The following is a 20,993-nucleotide window of genomic DNA, read 5'->3' as shown; positions in this document are numbered from 1 at the left end:
CAATATGTCATCCCTTACTCAAGTTTTCAGTACAAACCATTTTTAAAATTGTTTTTAGAAACTGGCCTTGACCTTGATATACAGGGCCCCGAACTCGGTCCTATAAAAGGTCTCTATAAACTCTACTTACATACCAATAATGATCCTATTATGTGAACCCTAACTAAAGATATTCATGTTCAACCTTGTTTCTAGTTTTAGTAACAGTAACCTTGACCTCAATGCTAGGGGCCCCAAATGCAACCCCAAAGGTCTCTACCAACTCTTTATGTATACCAAGTTTGGTCACAATATGTAAAATCCAACTTAAGTTATTCTGAACCATGGATCCATTCGTGTCTGTACCAACCATTTTCCTATTTAATAACAGTGACCTTGACCCTAGGGGCCCAAACGCAATCCGATAAAGATCTCCATAAACAATTCTTATATTCCTAATTTGGTCACTATATGTGAACCCAAAGTTATTCAATATCTTTTGTTTGTAGTTTCAGTGACCTTGACTTTGGCCATAAGGGCCTTAAACGCAATCCCATGAAAGCTCTTCATAAACTCTTGCTATATAATAGGCTTGCTTAGAATATGTTTACCCTTACTAAAATTATGCAGTCCCAAATGTGCGTTTAATGCCACCCATTGCCATTGTTAATAAAAATGTTACCAAATGAAAGAATCTTCAGAACACTAATATCTATTCAGTGAGTGAGCGGTTTATGGTACGTCTTTCAATAATTTTGTGTTCATTCAAAGGGAAATGGTGGCAGTTTTAACATTACGAATATTCTTTCAATTTTCTTTGAAGATGATATACATGTTTTTTTTAATATATGCTGTTACACAAGAAATCTATGACGGCACTTTATTGCTAAACAGGTCTAAATCAAGCAAACACATGACCATGGTGGGTTCACCTTAAAAAATTGACCACTTCGGAATTCTTTTCAAGACACTTGGCCATTGGGATTTTTTTTGAAAATAAAATGAAACAAGGGAATTTGTTTGAAAAAAAACTTGACCATTAAATTTGTTTGAAGAAACAGGACCATTAGGAATTTGTTTGAAGAAACAAGACCATTAGGAATTTGTTTGAAGAAACAAGACTATTAGGAATTAGGAATTTTTTGAAGAAACAAGACCATTAGAAATTTGTTTGAAGAAACAAGATCATTAGCTAATGTTTGAAGAAACAAGACCATTAGGAATTTGTTTGAAGAAACAAGATCATTAGCTAATGTTTGAAGAAACAAGACCATTAGGAATTTGTTTGAAGAAACAAGATCATTAGCTAATGTTTGAAGAAACAAGACCATTAGGAATTTGTTTGAAGAAACAAGACCATTAGGAATTTGTTTGAAGAAACAAGACCATTAGGTATTAGGATTTTTTTGAAGAAACAAGACCATCAGGAATTTGTTTGAAGAAACAAGATCATTAGTTTATGTTAGAAGAAACAAGACCATTAGGAATATGTTTGAAGAAACAAGATCATTAGGAATATGTTAGAAGAAACAAGACCATTAGGAATATGTTTGAATAAACAAGACCATTAGGAATATGTTTGAATAAACAAGACCATTAGGAATATGTTTGAATAAACAAGACCATTAGGAATTTGTTTGAATAAACAAGATCATTAGGAATATGTTTGAAGAAACAAGATCATTAGGAATATGTTTGAAGAAACCAGATCATTAGGAATATATTTGAATAAACAAGACCATTAGGAATATGTTTGAATAAACAAGACCATTAGGAATATGTTTGAATAAACAAGACCATTAGGAATTTGTTTGAATAAACAAGATCATTAGGAATATGTTTGAAGAAACAAGATCATTAGGAATATGTTTGAAGAAACAAGATCATTAGGAATATGTTTGAAGAAACAAGACCATTAGGAATATGTTTGAATAAACAAGACCATTAGGAATATGTTTGAATAAACAAGACCATTAGGAATTTGTTTGAATAAACAAGATCATTAGGAATATGTTTGAAGAAACAAGATCATTAGGAATATGTTTGAAGAAACAAGATCATTAGGAATATGTTTGAATAAACAAGACCATTAGGAATATGTTTGAATAAACAAGACCATTAGGAATATGTTTGAATAAACAAGAGCATTAGGAATTTGTTTGAAGAAACAAGACCAATAGGAATATGTTTGAAGAAAGATGACCATTAGGAATATGTTTCAAGAAACAAGACCATTAGGAATTTGTTTAAAGAAACAAGACCAATTGGAATATGTTTGAATAAACAAGACCATTAGGAATATGTTTGAATAAACAAGACCATTAGGAATTTGTTTGAAGAAACAAGACCAATAGGAATATGTTTGAAGAAACAAGACCATTAGGAATTTGTTTGAAGAAACAAGACCAATAGGAATATGTTTGAAGAAAGATGACCATTAGGAATATATTTGAAGAAACAAGACCATTAGGAATTTGTTTGAAGAAACGAGACCATAAGAAATTGGTTTGAAGCAACGAGATCATAAGGAATTTGTTTGAAGAAACAAGATCATTAGGAATTCGTTTGAAGAAACAAGACCATTAGAAACAAGACCATTAGGAATATGTTTGAAGACCATTAGGAATATGTTTGAAGAAACAAGATCATTAGGAATTTGTTTGAAGCAACGAGACCAATGCGAATTTTTCGTTTTAAAAAAATGAATCCAGTGAATTTGTTTGAAGAAACTTTTTCTCATTTTACCATTGCAAATTCATTTGAAGAAACATATCGATCGAAAATGTGTTTTTACAAACTTGACCATTAGGAATTAGTAAAGAATTTAACCAATTATGTTGAATAAACGTTATCTTTGTAAATTTAATTGAAAAAAATCACAACACTTGACCATTGGGAATTCGTTTAGGAAACATGATAACTGGTTATTGGTTTGAAGAAACTTGATGATTTGGAACTCGTTTGATGGACTTTACCATAGTTTTTTATAGAAACTTGGCTATTGAGAATTTGTTTGAAGAAACTGACTGCAAATACTTGACCATATGGATTTGTTTGAAGGAACTTGACCCTAGAGAATTTGTTTAACGGTATCCAATGTACCAATAACATAGGTTCATCAGGCATCTCAAATTCGCATATTTGTTGGCGCCGCACTGAAGTGCGCACCTATTATTGGATGGGAATGTTTTTAATTAGCGGTAGGAGCGGTTTTTAATCTGATTGACAGTTGTTTTTTATCGTTATTTTATTATGATTTAAAAAATGCAAATGGATGGCCATAGTATGGATGTTAATAATGCTATTGATGGTTTAAAAGATTGTCTTCAATTTATCTTCAAAACATTATTTCGGAAGAACGACAAATAAGTTTAATAACTGTTCCCAATTCGTTTACGTTTTCCGATTGGTTACCTGTAGTCATGTGCCGGAAATGTAAAATGGGTGGATCGGTAATTATGTGATTGCGAATAATTATGTTCTATTTTGTTTTGCTATGTTTACTGAATAAGTAAACCATAATCTAAGAGATTTTTTTTAATTTTATTGATATCGGAATTAAATGTTCACCTTACTTTATTTGTTAATGTGTTGAAGGTGGCATAAGTAAAATTTCATAACGATTGTCCCGAGTTGTTTAATTAAGAACAGTACACAGTCAGCGCACATGATGATTGGTCGAGTCAGTCTTGTGATATGTTTTCGCGGGAACTTCATAAATCTTACACTTTGAAAAAAACATTTTCCCCTTAGCTTGTTTGCGTCATTATATGTTCGTTGACTGTAACTATTCATTGTTTTTAAACATATAACAACTAAATTATTTGATGCTTTGCATCAACGGTCTTTCTTGTGTATCGAATATAATGAAAAAGTTAATAGGACAACTACTAGCAATATGTTGATACAAATCCCTTGTTTAATGTCAAAACCCCTTCGAATTCTGAACAAAAATATCAAAATGCTCCAGAAGTATGGCATGTATGCTCTTGTCAATATTAGCTAATTGCACTACAAATACTTAAGTTCTAGAGGCTCAGAGTGCAAGGAGGCACAACAACAATGCAAACACATGCATATAATTTATTGTAAAATAGTTTCAACAAAATATATAAGATATATATAGTATTCTGTTGTAGTTCAACATAACAACATTAGTGATCACATTTTTCTAGTTAAAGAAAATCACAACTACTAGAAAATTTGAAATAAGACACTGGTATACCTACGGTTTGAACAACAAAGTTTAACGATCTTAAGACAATAAATATTTCCACCCAAATACTTAAGTGCACTTAATTACTAGGAAACAGGTAATATTTCAAGACATATTTCTAATAAATCTAAAGCAAAAATGTTAGCCTGACTGGTCCTTTGGTGACAACTGACCTTTAAAAATATATCGATAGGACCGTCTCCGTAAAGTTACTGAATGTAAAATAGTTGATGTGTTTCTAAAGATCCATAGGGATCATTATCCCAGAGACCAAGAAAATATTTACAACCAAATTGATATGTTATTACGACAGAAAATTAATTTTAGCACCATCATGTAACACTGGATGTTCTATAAAAGCAAATTCTAGTTGTACATGTAGCCTGCAGAAACTATCACCATTGAAACCACTCTCGCTGTGAAGCTCTACCACTTTATTGCAATATTTTTGAAAATGTTGGGACCTAAACAACATGGATATGTGAATCAGGTAATGTACATGTTATGGTAGTTGCCATACATTGTATGTATAAAATGTATGAATTCATTAAACGGACTCACTCACAGATTTTGTGTTGGAAATGCTCTCTTTTATGAGTTTTGTTGAAATAAAGTTGTATAATGTATGTACAACTAATTTCAATAGAATTTTGTAAATCAAGACTATAACTATTCAATTGTGTTATTAACGCCTTTGGTCAAATAGAGATTTCTGTGGCATTTTAAAGAAAAGATTAACTAAAGAGCTGTGATTTGAACTGTTATTGAAGTTTTTTCTTTGAAACCAGCACTTAAGTCATATTTCACACCATTAAAAAAATATATGATTGACCTTATAAAGTGTGAATGAGTCTCTTTAACGACCATGCAGAAGTTATAGTGGTCAAACACCATTCTTTAAGACTCTAACAGACCAACTAACCTTACATATACAAGTAAACTTAACTAATATCAGTACATTTGAAATAGAATTGTTAAACACACACATACATAGATACATGTACATATGTAAACTGCACATGAAGATCCAAAGATGAACACATAAAATGAGTAACTGACAGAAAACTATTTCCCATAACTTAAATACTATGCATATCATTCCTTAATAAATGCTAAAACAAACATGTACACATCCTATTTTCAAATTACTGGAAGGTGATTAAGAGATTCTACATGTTGATTCTTAAACATTCTAAAATTCTTTTAAAAACTACTGGTTTTGTTTAAACATTTGTAAAAATTCCTATGCTTCCAGACATTGACAGCCCTAATGTACTAATTATAGTAGACAAGTCTGTAAAAACATAGAAAAAGAGTTCTACCGTTTAGTATATTATAAAATGTACATACATTATTCCTTTTATCACTAAATTGAAATCAAAATATACCAGTGGAAACATGAATACAAAGTATTATAAAATACAAAATAAGAATATATAGATATATATTGTTACACTGCATGATAAGATATCACAAAGATTATATGATCACATTAAACAAATATGTACATGACGTAAAATACATTTCAGAGAAACTAAAAGCATAAATGTGTATCAAATCAACTTTAAAATCCTGACTAAAACATTAAAAGACAACTTTAAACTATTTCAGCGAGGTGTAATAAAAATAATCTAAGCTATAAACAAAGTCATGCTGTGAAGTTATTTATTATATAAAGTCAAATGTAAAAGTTATAAAAGAAATAAAAATGCAAGTATTATACAAACACATCTAATGTGCAAAATAAAAATAAAACAAGGAATACTTAAAATTGAGCTAATCTTATCCAAGGCTTACTGGTAAAAATAAAACTAAACTTTTGCGATGACGAAAAATATTTACTAAACTAAGATGGCACAAATGAACCTTGCATTTTACACACAACTTGCACATTAACAGACTCGAGAGTAGAAATTCTTAAGTTACCCCCTTACTCTTTGGGACATTTTATTCCCAAAAATTCAGATTCTAGTATTTATAGATCAAGATGTTCAATAAAATAGCATGGATACATATACTGTAATAATTCGTTAAGAAGCAATGTTTTGCGATTTGCAAAATGTAGAGTTAGTGAAACTTATTTTAAGAGCTTGAAATAAGTACGTGAAAGAGAATTTTCATCCAATCTTTATTTGTTTACCGCCCACCTAAAGGTTTATATTGCCCCAAAACTGAAGACAGATTATGTTTATTTTATATTATGATATATCATCTCTAGCCTGTTCTGATAACGATATTTTAGTTTTGCCCAAACTTGTTGCTTAGTAACGCATGTTTCAGTTTCCGGTATGAATATGCAAACATTGTGACAAGTTTTCTACTGGCTGTTGACTGAAAAATAAATCAAAGAAAGTCATTCGATCATACAAAACTCATTGATGTGTAGAAACAGGCTTTAACAAAGTTGTACAAAATATACTAACATAATAATAAAACAACAAATACGCAAGATGAGGTTATATTGCAGCCTTGAATGTTCAGACTAGAAGGTAATACTATAACAATCACTGAATAAAAACAAGACACCCCAGGGAAATTGATCAGCAACACCAACATTGTACATGATAATTAAGGAAAGAGGATATCTAACTACCATTTATGGGGAAAAATGCCAAAGAATGTCAGTGTTTAATTAAAACTAGGTAGACCATAAGTACCTTGATAAAATGACACCAAAAACGACAAGAAAAATCAGACAAAAGTAAGATCAAAGATGAAATGTTTCTGAATTACTGATTATGTTAGCTCTTCCAGCATCATGTTGTTTAATGAACAAACTTCAACAAAGCCTTTGACTGCTATATATCTGGCCTTTGTATGTTTGAGGATTTACATGTATTTTGTAAGGGTTTTTCAACATTCAAATGCTATGCTTCTTCTGTGTTATATAATACCTTTAGCAAAACTAGTAAGTAGCATGTACTAGTACATTTGTGTATGTTCAGTTAACACATAATAAAAGCATTTAAAGCCTCATTAGTCTAATATAACAAATATTGTCAGCACAACTTTCATTGAGATTTGACAACATCCAACATAATGGTGTCGTGTTTAAACAATTATGTCCTATGTATCGAAACTACTACTTTAGTAGTGATGCAGGGTTTAAGTTTAAGAATTTTAAAGGGGACACCCTGTCCTTTTTAGCAGCACACATCTGCCCTCACCGAGATTAAAACTTTTACCTTAACATTTTTGGCAGTTGTCCCTACAATTTCTTCAATTAAACACACTGCCAAACATATTTTGTCAAGATCACAATGTTCAAGTTCTTCAGAGCCAGACACAATGTGGCCTTTTCTCCTTTAACACCCTGTCCATCTTTTTTGAGCCCCCTGTCCTTTTTAAAACAAGACTTAACCCCTAAATGTTGTCAAGGTAGAACACACTGTCGACATTAGTAGTACATAATACAAAGTTATCATGTCTGAAGCTATGAACTGAAATACTTGAAAACACACAAATATCCCAAGATGAACTTCTAAATTTTAAAACAATCGATTTTGAATATTTTGCTAAAATGAACAGTTCACATAAATGTGTGCTTCTATACTACTAAAGATGTAAGACTTGTAAAAAATATCCCATAAAATATCAAAAATATAGAAAATCAAAATGTGATTAAAAAGTAAATTTCTACAAAAGGTTTTGATTATACCATAATATCATTTTTACTAAGCAAAATTTAAGCATACCAATATCTGTTAGTTTTTAAGACTTGCTAATACTCCACAACTGTATTACTGTATTCTTTCATTAACCAGATGCTTTGAATATCTTCAGATCTGTTTTCATTTGACACAACACCTCTGACTGAAAGTGTTTTAGACAATACACATACAAAAACAAATGCCCACAACTGCATTCATCATTACCGTATGATTATCTTGTTGTTACAAGATTCTTATTTCTTTACAGCACTTTACACATTTTTCATGGACATCACATCTTAAATGCCTATTATCCACTTATCAGATTGAGCACATGGTGATGCTATCCCAATACAGCACTCCTGGCAGTGTGCTACAGAGAGGTGGACTCGGTCCTTCTGTTGGAGAAGAGCTCCCAGAAGTCAGGAGGGTCACATATCTGACCACACGGATACAACAACAGCTCCCCACCCACCATCGTGATTGGATTAATCTGAAAGAGAAGAAAATATTCCGTTTCAACATGGGTAATGGGCTCATAGGCCAGAGGGAAGAATATGAAATTTGACTAAACAAAAAAGATATGAGTTTCTCCCACCTCAGATAAATAGATCCATTAATTTAACCATGCTAGAAATTCTTATCTTGCCCACGGGCGAAGATAAAATGCCCGTATGGAACTTCTTTTAATGGTCACCACATTGTAATTACCTCCCTTGTTGAAGACTGTCGTCTCTAGCGTCTATTTGAAGCGCATCATGGAAACCTTGTCTTGTGGCAATATTTAGAGCGCTAGTTAATTATTTCTTGCTTCAAATGTCACCAGAAAACAGTTTTCACGCACCTTTCAAGAAGTAATGCTTCACTCTTCTTATAACTATTTAAAGACCGATCAGACAATGTACATACTCTGAATCACTGCGCGAATATCCATGACAACCTCGAATTATCGCATATCCATACGCAATTATTTTCACTAAGCACAAAAGAGTTCCAGCAAAAAAATACATTTTAACTTAATTTTGTTTAACTGAGGTGGGAGAAAAAGCATCTACCATAGCCGCTCGTGTAAGATAGGTTCATCCCGCCCTCGCGCAGGGTGTTTTGCGGAAACTCGGTAAACCTTGTTTCCGCAAAACACCCTACGCTCGGGTCGGAATGAACCTATCTTACACTCTCGGCCATGGAAGATACTTATACTCTACTTTAACAACAATCAGACTTTTATAAAAAACAGAAAACATCCAAATATCTGTATCTGTATATAAGGTTTAAAGTCCTTACCTCAATAACATTACCAGTTAAGCTCAGACAAAGAGTAAGTTTAACTAGCACTCATAATGAAAGAAATATGGTAAAGATGAGATTATTCAACAAAGAAATGTGGGATTAAATCTCTTGTGCAATGCACTACTCTTATTGCTATTTATATATATTCAAAATTTAATTTAAATCCCTTCATTTTAGTCTGGAAATTTTATTGATTATACAAGAATTTATGCTCTATAGACATTTTTTTTTAACCATGCCAATGGTCTTAACTCTGGACTAACTGGGTGCAGCCACACTAAAACACCGGTGTACAACATGCTGCTTAACATTTCTGTACGCTTTCATTAAAACAATGGCAAATATGCTTTACAAGAAAGGCTCGACACAAGATTTGCATGCTCTACTTGCTTTTTTTGAGCCAATATAAGGGTGATAACTCTGCACCTACTAGGTGCAGTGCACACTAACCCCAAAGCTTAGATGTACATCTTCACATGCTGTTTAACATTCCCATAAAGTTTTAATAACTCTGGCTAATGAACTTGTCAATATACACACAACACAAGATTGCATATCTTCTTTATACCCCATCAAGGACAATAACTCTGCACTTATTGGGTGAAGCAACACACAAAACCCCAGGTGCACAATTTCAAATGCATGTTAACATTCCTGTAAAACTTTGTGACTATATCATATACCTTTTGAAATTAGCTTGACGCATGCTCTGATATATTTTTCTTAACGCTATTTTTTAATGAAGTCAAGGGCCATTACTCTGCTCTTATTGGTTGCAGCCATACATAAAACCCCACATGAACAAATTCAAATGCTGTTTCACATTCCTGCAATATTTCGACTCAGACTAAGTTTTGGAGATACACGTAACACAAGATTGCATGCTCTATAGGTTGCTTTGAAATTGGGTGCAGATACACACAAATTCAAACGGGCGTATTTTCACATGCAGCTTAACATTCTTGTAAAGTTTTATTACTCTAGTTTTGGAGATACACACAACACAATTTTGTGAAGGACAGATAGCCAGAAAAACTGACTGACAACCATTTTAAAAGCCCTTCAGAGGACAATATTCATTCAGTAATTAAAACCTAGTAAATTCATGTCACAAAACCTACCTTATGATGTTTAACTAGATCTCTTATGCTATTGTGTGGTAGCTGATTAGGCCCAAAGAAATGGTACGCCTCCTCAGTTGCGTCAATTAGGAAGTGCTTGCATCGGTCAATGGCCCGGTACGAGATAGTGTAACCCCACACCTTTTCACTAACACGAACCAGGTACGAGCCAAGTGGCTTCTCAAGGAGCAATTTCTCAGCATCCATCCGAGATATTACGCCTGTGGTAACAAGTGTAAAGGTACATGTATGTTTGAAACAAAAGTGCAGTTAACTGTTTTCATTCTTCAGTTTTGTTACTTTCAAAAGTTGGTGCTTTTTTGGAGAAATATAATATAATTTGGTTCTGAACTAAATTTGATTTATATCAAAAATACTTATTTGACAATTTAAGGCCGTCCATATACAAAGATTATTATATAATTCTACTTATTTCAGATGTCATGCAGGTCAAAAGTTATAACACTAGTTATGTACCAAAAAAATACAATGATGTTATCTGCAAACTGAGCTGAGCTTTTAACAACAATAATGGCTATAGGAAGAATTCATAACAGTTTCTGTATACCATGGAACCACTCCTCAGGTCTGCCCGTGTTGGGGTCAATCACAGACTTGCGACCTTTCTCCTCCTGATGGAACCAAGTAATCACTGCCTCACAATTGGGCGGTCGGGCAGGACGTAATTTACGGGCTTCTTCACGTAGCTGCCGATTCTTATCTATAACTGCATTGGTTCTGTAATTCATTTGGAATATATTACAACATGTATGCCTGTTATTAGGAAACATGTTCAATAAGCTTTCTTCCTGAAGGACAAAAATCTTTTTAAAAGCGAACACATAGTGTGATATTAAAAAAATATTCATGAAAGTATAAAAAGTAAAAACCGTTTATATCACATCTTACATCAGTACATATTCGAAACTTCAATTGTAAGTAATATAATTGATGATATATCCCTTTCTCAAATATTATTAATTAACAGTAGCATTGTACAATGATAAAGGCATGAAAAAACAATCTGTTCTCATTGTATGTTTTCTATACACAGTAATTGGAAGTTGTCAGTCCTTAAACGTAAATAAATACTTCATTATACTTGTATAGAATACTATGATTAACTTATAAATGAAAACCATTACATAAAACGAAGGCTATTAGGCAAGTCATTTATATTATAAGATCAGTCAATACATTTGTGTACACAGAACATTTTTCATGACTTTGACCTAAAAGCCACCCTCCTTAAAAGCAATCCCATGCTAGCATTTCATCACCATCTATTAATCCAAACTGAATTCATTGAATGGAAACCATTTTTGGCTAGCATCACCTTCACCCACACCCCTCAAAAGCAATCCAAAGCTATTTCTTCATATAAGCTACCTACACACCAAGCGATTCACTATCCATCAATCTTAACTAAAATTATTGGTCAGAAACCAATTTTCTATTTTTAGTAACCTTGACCCAAACAGCCACAAAAGCAATCCCAAGCTAGCTCTTCACATAAGCTACCTACACACCTGGTTTCATAACTTTCCATCAATCCCACCAAAGGTTTTTGGACGTAAACCATTTTCTGTAACAGTGACCTTGATCTTGACCCATTCCTGCTCAAAAGGAATCCAAAACTAACTCTTCACATAGACTACCTACAGACCAAGTTTCATCACTACATGTATCCATCAATCTTAACAGAATTTATTGGGTGAAAACCATTTTCTCTATTTAAGTAACAGTGCCCTTGACCTTGATCTCATCCAACTCAAAGCAATCCCAAGCTAGTTCTTCACATAAGCTACCTACACAACAAGATTCATCACTATCCATGAATACATTCTAAAATTATAATGGCCCCTTGCCAGCCTCCAGTTATTGAGTTCTTGCATTTAAATGACATATTCTTCAAAAAAAATAACTTCTTATTAAAGTTTTGTTTGTTTGAGTAAATGCAATCCTTATCAAAGCTGTTTTTGTTTGCACTCATGAACCATTCACACAAATAATATTGATAACTCTCTAATTCATTATAACTTTTAGTTCCTCAAATCTCAGAACTGTAACATAGTTGGGTTCATTTTTTTGTATTTAGAATTTCAAGAAATGTCTTTTGCAACATAGGTCCAAACCTATATAAAGTTTTTAATAATTGATTTAAAAACAGGTTTGCCTTTTATACGTAATTCATGAACATTGAGCAACAACTACTAACGAATGTTGCACCAACATATCCAAATTTGTTGACAACTCGCAAGTCAGCATGAACAAAATTACCTTTGTCTAATTTTCATTAACTTTCCATGTATACCAGTAATTATTACTGATATCAAACAAAACATTTAATTGTCACTGTAAACCATAATATGTATCTTTCAAGGGATTATTTTTTATAGAAAGGCGAATCCAACAATGGCAAAATAAATAATCAAAAGATGAAGTTTCTTTCATCAACAAAAAAGATAATTCCAGTACTAAATTTTCATTAATTCTCCTGAAATATTTTGTAAACAGGTGTAAAATAGAGATTGCTTTTTTTGAAAAAGCGCTTGTCTCCCCCATTCATAGCTGATAATGAATCAAAGATGATCATGAAATTTGTTCTTTTGGACTGGACACGAACCAACATATCGGTCATCTACTGGTCATGACAAACCTGCATACCAAGTATGAATTGTGCGGGTCCAAGTATGAAGTTCCTGGGTCCAAGCGTTCTATAGTTATCGTTTTTCACGTGAAGGTTAGTGACCTTGACCTACTGACCTCAAATTCAATAGGGTCATCTACTTATCATGACCAAATAACAAACCAAGTATAAAGTTCTGGGCACAAGCATTCTTAAGTTATTGAGCGGAAACTTTTTTTTCACCTTAAACTCACTGCGGCCTTTACTTTTGACCTACTGAGCTCAAAATCAAGTATCAACTACTGGTCATGACCAACCTGTTAACCAAGTAATAAGTTATCGGGCCCAAATGTTCTTTAGTCATTGAGCATAAACTGTTTTTTCACCTCAAGGTCACCACAACCTTGACTTTTGACCTACTGATCTCAATATCAATAGGGGTCATTTACTAATCATCACCAACCTGCATACCATGTATGAAGTTCCTGGGTCTATAGCCATTGAGTGGAATTGAAGTGTGATGTACAGACTGACTGATGGAATTTAGGGCAAAAACAATATGTCTTCCTCATTCAATGGGGGAGACATAATAAAAATCGCCATACCATCGATTGCTTTGCCATATCTTGATGACTGCCTTACAGCTTTAAAAACATGCGTGTTCACAGTATAAAATGAGCACATGTTTTGGATTAAATGTAGAAGTCAGCATCATTAGTTTTAAGCAAGATTCCTTTGATATTCCACTAACCAATAACAATACTAATATTTTCTTCAAAGTTTTCCATTACTTGTTTGAAATCTTGTTGTGACTGGATGTTTCAAAGACATTTCTATCTCACTAAGCAAACAGTTGAAAAGTACTTTGACTTAGTAAACTGTTTTTTTTTTTTCACTTTCATAATATTAAATTGAAAACAACTAAGTGACTATTTGAAAATTATCAAGAATGATATTTATAATCATATGAATAAAACATATCTAATTGGCATGTAAAAGAACTGGTTCCCTTTTCAAAGATTGGAGTAACATTAAAACAAGGCAACCATTGCCAAGTGAAGCAACTCCAGGACACAAAGCAATGCCACAGGGAGTCAATAAATGGACACTTCTAAGAAAATGCCTGACACTGTAGGCTGGTGACACTGCAAGATGGTTAGACACAAACTTCAGGCAAATTCCTTGCATACTTTAAATGGAAAGCCAATGTTGATCAATCCTGACCATGGACCTTGTGTTTCTAACTAACATGGATAACTATGTATACACTGCATTCATTAGTTACATAAGATGGAAACCCAATCTCACAGAACTGTCCCTTTAAGAGATGTATTTAACTAACATGACACCAGTTATTGAAACAAAACCACCAGGATTTCAACTCTTAAAACTAGGTACAGAGATACAGGCATATTGAATGCAGGAAAGCCAGCAATAATGCCATTTCTGTTATTTTCAACCCACAGTACGTGAATATAAAATAATTATAAGTAAATTGGTGTCACAGATCTATTCTAAACTTGTATCATAACATGCAAGAAACTGAAGGAGTTTCATAAATATGTGCAGTAGTTACATAAATCACTACTAAGATTAAGATTTTGAAGAATAATAATTATGCAATTCTGAAAGACAGATTTGTTTATGGTGTATAATTCATTGTAAGTTTTATATTTTAATATTCACTGTGTATACAACATACCCATCATGTCCTCTGGTTGCAGATTGAAGCAAAAAAAAATAATTATAGTAGCGCAAAACAAAAAGACATTCAATATTGTGATACAATGCTTAAGTCTTCAACATATTGACCTCTTATATATCATGCTTATAGTTCATGTCAAAGAGTGTATGTTTCCATTGGTTTATAATAGCAAGCATGGGGGGTTGATAGTAAGATTCATAATTAAGTTGCACACTGTAAGAATAAATAAAAATAAAGCATATATAGACTTGATGAAACTGAATAACAAAATGTCAAATTACAAACCATTTCAATAAATTAGGTTCTAAACATTTGACATACAATAAAATCTGAGACCAAAAAGTACATACTTTGGAGGTAGGGGTGGTTTTTGACCAGACATGAGCCGGTTAGCGTTGATGATGAGCTGTGATGCACGTGTAATTGACTGACGGTTCTCTTCTCGTGCACGGCGGGCAATCTGTTTCATCTGCTCCTCAGCTTCCTTAGCCTTCCGCTCTGTGACAATGGTTAATTAAAGCAGCAGTGTCAGTAATGGCCAGAATATTTGTTTATGTTTAAGAATAAAGAAATATCTACCTTTGTTTAATTCATAATTGATGATAGTTAATAGATAATTTTCTTTTGCTTGTCATATCTTGTTTCATAATTTCCGTTAAATATAGATGTAATTACCATATGTTTTAAGTCAAAGCATTAAAAGCCTCAACAAATGATTATTATTTCACTCATTGCTATCTGTTGTCAACATGAAAGACAGTAAATAGAGAAATAATGATCAATTTATAATGACCATATATGTATATATATATATATTTTAATATATTTAATTATAACAAGTTCTTTGATCTTATTTTCAAAAGATATTAAGCGACAAAAATAATGACAGGCGAGGAAATATCACAATATATATATATATATATATATATATATATATATATATATATATACATATATATATATCTATTTCCAACAACCACTCAAAGTCTGATACACAAATAATGGAAGACCTAAAAGAACTCATCATGTACATATAATACGCACCCTGTTCACGCCAGTTTTTATCGACCTCCTTGCTGGCCTCCTCTGCAACCATGTCCAGCTGTCGTCTCATCTCTTTCCATCGGATGTAGATCTCATTGCTACGGCGTTTTTCTTTGTCCTCTATCTTGGTCAGGGATCTACGTCGCTCAACTGCAGCTTCATCCTTAAGGCAGTGTTTTGTTCATTGTTTATACAAGAAGAACTAATGCAAAAGATTAAAATATTAGAAAAACAAAATGATCGAAATGTTTGTAAATGAGCAAAGATATTAAACGTATCACAGTGTTGATATTTTCAAAATGATATCTCAACAAATGAAGAATAATCAACTTAATCAGTAAAACATTATTGCTGTGACTGAACAAGAAAAGAGCTACACTTTTTCTGAAAGCATTTTCTTTGATGGCAGTTTCTTCAATAATTATTTTAAAGATGTAGCTAAAATTGTATGTGTATCTTCATTTATATGACCCGGTCATGGCAGGGTACCTGTATTTTCTTGAGCCTCTCTCTCTCCTCCTGTTCCAGGCGGTTCCTCTCCTCTGCCTTCTGTGCCTGAAGTCGGGCCTCCTTGATAGACTGGTACAATGCCTCCTCTTCCAGACGCCTGAAACCATCATAACTCAGTAATTAGGCTGGTTGAACATGTCTTAGATATTATGTCCGCTAACATTATAACAAGGTTAATCTGTGTAACAACTACAAGAAAGTTTTATTAACTTATGCTAGGTTACTCTTTTTGGCACATTGTTGCATGAACGTGATGTCTTCTGTTGTGGGGGAACAAAAAAAAATGCCATATGTCAGGGTTGGTGACCACAAACCAAACTAACATACACCCAGGCCCAGACGACACAAGGTTTGGTGAAGATTGGATGAAAAATTGTTTTGTTAGAAGTAGGGATGGCAACGAGTACCCGAGTACTCGATCGAACGTCCGAGTACTCGATCGAACATCCGAGTACTCGAGTACCAAATCACTACTCGAGTACTCGGAAAAAAATAAAATAATCTATAAAAATCACCAAATACACGATATCAGATCTGGTTAGTTGCCAAGAGGACAATTTACGGTCCCTCTAATCCCCGCTGTATACACAATTGACCTCAATCAATTAGTTGACAGTTGTTGTGATAGTTGCAAACTGTCAACAAAGGACCCCTATTTCAAATTAGCACTGATGTCAATTAGCGAAGTTTTGATAGCGGTACTTTCACCTACACTATTCTATTGTATCCCAATTAGAGACCGTTACGAGAATTGATTTCTTAATGGGCGTATTTTAACTATTTTTGCAATGATTATCACAGTTGATTGGTTGATATTAAATCAAGAATTATGAATATTAATGAGGTAAACAACATTAACACAGTACGAAAAACTATCATTTAAAAACAAAATGTAGAGTAAACAACTCAAAAACTGAACTTCGTATTGAATTTATTTCACTATTTTTATGTATGCCATTAATTTTCGTTCATCGTGATTTTGATTGTTGTTCATTTCTGCAGTGCATACTTGTATAAAATGAAACGAATAAGACAAATTTAAAGCCTGAAACAACATTTGTTTTCTTTTTATATCATTTTTTGTTAAAATAGTAAAAATATGTAATGAACGTTTACTTTAAAGGTGAAAATGACCAATAATACGACCAACGCACAATATACCTCATTAACGATACATGTATACACAATCTTGTCTTTGCGAACACATATTCAATTTTCCGAGTAATCGAGTACCCGAGTACTCGATCGAACGATCGTCCGAGTACTCGAGTATTAATTTTACTACTCGTTGCCATCCCTAGTTAGAAGGCAGACAAGTCAGTATGGACATATTATGACAAATACAGGGCCATAGCAGACTTTTACAAATATAAGTGGTGTTATGAAGTTAAGCAATAGTGTATTTTTAGATTTAAAACACATTACCTTTTTTCCTTCTCTTTTTCTTCTTCCAGTTTTCTTTTTTCCTCTTCAATTTTTCTATGGATTTCTTCCTCTTGTTTCAGCCTGCAGAATAACATACATTTTAACTACCATCATTACTGCTGAAAAAAGATCTTGCTTATCTTGCTTCAAGGCATAAGTTTGAAAAATAAAACAGGAGCACTGAGGAGCAAATGCTAACGCTGGTCTGTTCTTGTATTTTCAGCCAAACAAGAGGAAAAACTCAATAATGATTAAATCCAGAGTTATTTGCCTTGCTATTAAGCGTGTTTTGTCTCTGGCAAGTTTCATTTGAATATTTTGAACTGTTTTTGGGTAATAGCCAAGGTAAAAGCTTTTCTTCTTTTTAAGACACATTGGACGATGACAACAAGGCTGTCACCAACTTTTCTTCTTCTTAAGACAGATGAGCTAAAAATGTACAAGTTGCCAGTTTTAGTTATGCATGCATCGACAAGACAATAAATATGTTATACATGTAGCTAACCATGCACATCAAATTGGATTTCTGGGCTTATTTGCTTTTTCGAAAATAATTGAATAAGGAATTCCCGATGGCATGTAGCTGCCATACTCTGTAGCAACATTCTCACAACCCCCTGAGCTCAACCAGAGTATAACATAAGGTAAAATAGATTCTAGTTATGTGACTTAGCTTAAACACCCCACAAGAACATTTTCAGTGATTACAACTTAGTTACTTGATATCTTTTCATGTATAGTAAACCCTGACAATTTGTTTACAGTCTACTATTAGAGAAGTAAAATAGAGACCATCATTGATATAATGTATACACTATACTGTATAAGAGCTGTTCAAGAAATTTTAAGACTTTTTTAAATAACTTTTATGATGTATGTAGATGATGTTTGGACAGGATCAACACCCATGTGTTCTTAAACCCCAATTATGAGCACAACGCTAAAATTGCATGGATTCTTTTTTTAAAAGAGAAAATATTTGAAGTCATATTATGCTATAGCCTCGCAAGAAATATCAGGTTAGGATTATATATACATAAGAATGTTATGGATCATACATGGCTAATAATTTCTCTTCCATATTTCGATATTGTGTCCTGTAATTCCTTATTGATATAGCAGTAAAATGGAAGAAGGACATTCCTACCTGATGAAAATCTTCAAAGAGTAAGTTAATGATTGAAAAATTCCAAGCTAAGAAACTTATGATGCCAAAACGTCTTTGTGAAATCCAATTGTTGGCCTTCTTCAAATGCTTAGAATAGTTATAATTTAGAAAATAAAACAAAAGAATGATTTAAAATATATATATAATAGTGTAATGTTTCAATTAAAGTTTGATAAACTAAAATTAATACATCATTTGATGTCATTTGGGTGCGCCACCTTCACTCAATAATTTTTTGCTGATTGCACACACAGCTGAGAGCTGATATGAATCACTCGCAAGTCTTTCCTGGGCAGAAACTAGTAATGCGGTTTTTTTTAAGAGGACATGAGAAAGTACACCTGGTGGGGCACGTACCCACAACCTCTTGGTTGTGAGGTGGACACCTACATCACTCACTAGACATAGCTTTATAACCTGTTTTTGAAAAAAGAATCCTTGTAAGGGGAAGGTGACAAACAAAGAGCAAACTAGAAGTATTTTGTCTAAATTCCATTTACGGTAATAAAATATTTTATATACAAAGTCTATGAACATCTTGAACAGCCCTAGTATAATGCAGAAACATATATTTAAAAGTGTAAATCCCTTTCAAGCTGGTTAGACGAAAAACATTTTTTTTTGCAGGACAGTTACAGAGTATCAAAAGAAGATTTGTAAGAAAGTCCAAGCTGCAACACACATCGACGTCCCTTTCTACAGAAAATCAGACTGTTAATGATATTTAACTGTCTTTATTTAATTTTGAAAGTGCTTTTTGGTACATTGTAAAACTGGACAAGATCAAATTACACAATGATGATTGATTTCTGATTCATGTTAAAAATGTCAAAAAAGTTCTCTTGAAACATGATGGAGTTCGAAAGTAAACTGGCACAATTTGAAAATTGTTGGTGTGTTGTTGTTTTTTATTATTTTCCCTCCTTATGCGGGCATATATATATAAATGAAATGAAAAATTTATACAAGACACTGAACTGAAGGCTTTCACTAAATAGCAATAAAAATAAAGCTGCTATTTGAACTCTTGTCCATGTCTATATCTGTTTTCTATGACAAATTAACAGAAACTTAATCCTCTACGGTATTAATGGTCTTTAATATAAAGGTTATAAATGGGTTTATGAATTGGTAAAAAAATAACTGTACACTGTAATTGAAGGCGAAATAAGGATATTATAAAGTTCATGGATAAAAAGTAACTCATAAAAGGCAATAATTAACAAGTCTACGGATAATGACCATACCACATGTGGCCATCTTGTATATCAATCAATACCTTGTATAACACATGAATCCTTACTATACTGAACAAAAAAAGAAAGTATACACTGTAAATATTCTTTAATATTTTTATAATGGATACACTTATGTTTACAAAGTCTTCAGGGTAAATAATTCATTGAACTGTCTGTCAAATTTAGATATAGAGAGATAAAGGATAAACTTGTTGCATTAAATCACAAATGAAAAGCACCACCCTCAAAACTGCAATTCAAAGACTAAGTCTATATGTCACCCCTGGGCATCATTGCATAGAATAAAACACCTCAACATGTAACTCTGGTACAATGGATGCAGTCCGCAACAGATGATAGGGATGTACTGGAGCGTAACGTTCCAACCGCCTCCGATGTATGATTTTTAATAAGTCTTGCCATTTTATTTTAATAATATCAAATATTGTTTAAATGCCTTTTTGTAACTGTCTCTTACGTTCCACTTAATTATCACAAAATAAATTGACCATATGAATAGTGTACATATCAACCCGACCCTACCTGAGGGCCTTTGCCTTCCTTATAATGTGCCTCCTCCTCAAAGATTTTTTTAAGGACTCGTCCCCCGTGTGATTCCCCATCACCTACATACCCCCACCCTACCTGAGGGCCTCTGCCTTCCTATGTGCCTCATCCTCCAAGATTTTTTTAAGGACTTGGCCCCCGTGTAATTTCCCATCACCCACATCCCCAACCCTACCTGAGGGCCTCCGCCTTGTGAGCCTGTTCTTCTGCCTTCCGATGTGCCTCCTCCTCCAAGATTTCCTCTATCGACCTGCCCCCCCTCACCCACATCCCCCCACCTACCTGAGGGCCTCTGCCTCCTTGTGAGCCTGTTCTTCTGCCTTCCGATGTGCCTCCTCCTCCAAGATTTCCTCTATTGACCTGTCCCCTTGGTGATCCCCCATCACCCATACCCACTCTTTCCCGTCAGCACCCAGCAGAAAGTCTACTTGCTTCCCACCTGGAATTAATT

General features: G+C 33.3%; 1 protein-coding gene across 2 annotated transcripts in view; it reads right to left on the bottom strand.

Moving 5' to 3' along the window:
- Positions 1–4,048: 4,048 nt before the first annotated feature.
- LOC128209873 (SH2 domain-containing protein 4B-like) overlaps positions 4,049–20,993 on the bottom strand; it is a 28,513-nt gene continuing 11,568 nt past the window's right edge. For both annotated transcript variants that reach the window (XM_052914139.1, XM_052914132.1), the window contains exons 4-11: positions 20,825–20,981; positions 17,570–17,650; positions 16,124–16,241; positions 15,635–15,797; positions 14,941–15,088; positions 10,825–10,994; positions 10,257–10,477; positions 4,049–8,338 (exon numbers count right to left, since the gene is read on the bottom strand). In XM_052914139.1, coding sequence (XP_052770099.1) covers positions 8,219–8,338; positions 10,257–10,477; positions 10,825–10,994; positions 14,941–15,088; positions 15,635–15,797; positions 16,124–16,241; positions 17,570–17,650; positions 20,825–20,981 — 1,178 coding nt within the window. In that variant the 3' untranslated portion in view covers positions 4,049–8,218. The remainder of the gene's footprint in view (positions 8,339–10,256; positions 10,478–10,824; positions 10,995–14,940; positions 15,089–15,634; positions 15,798–16,123; positions 16,242–17,569; positions 17,651–20,824; positions 20,982–20,993) is intronic.

This window comes from Mya arenaria, chromosome 2, assembly GCF_026914265.1.
Source record: "Mya arenaria isolate MELC-2E11 chromosome 2, ASM2691426v1".
Lineage (NCBI taxonomy): Eukaryota > Metazoa > Mollusca > Bivalvia > Myida > Myidae > Mya > Mya arenaria.
Note: the sequence above shows the minus strand (reverse complement) of the source record. Positions and strands in the feature narration are given on the sequence as shown.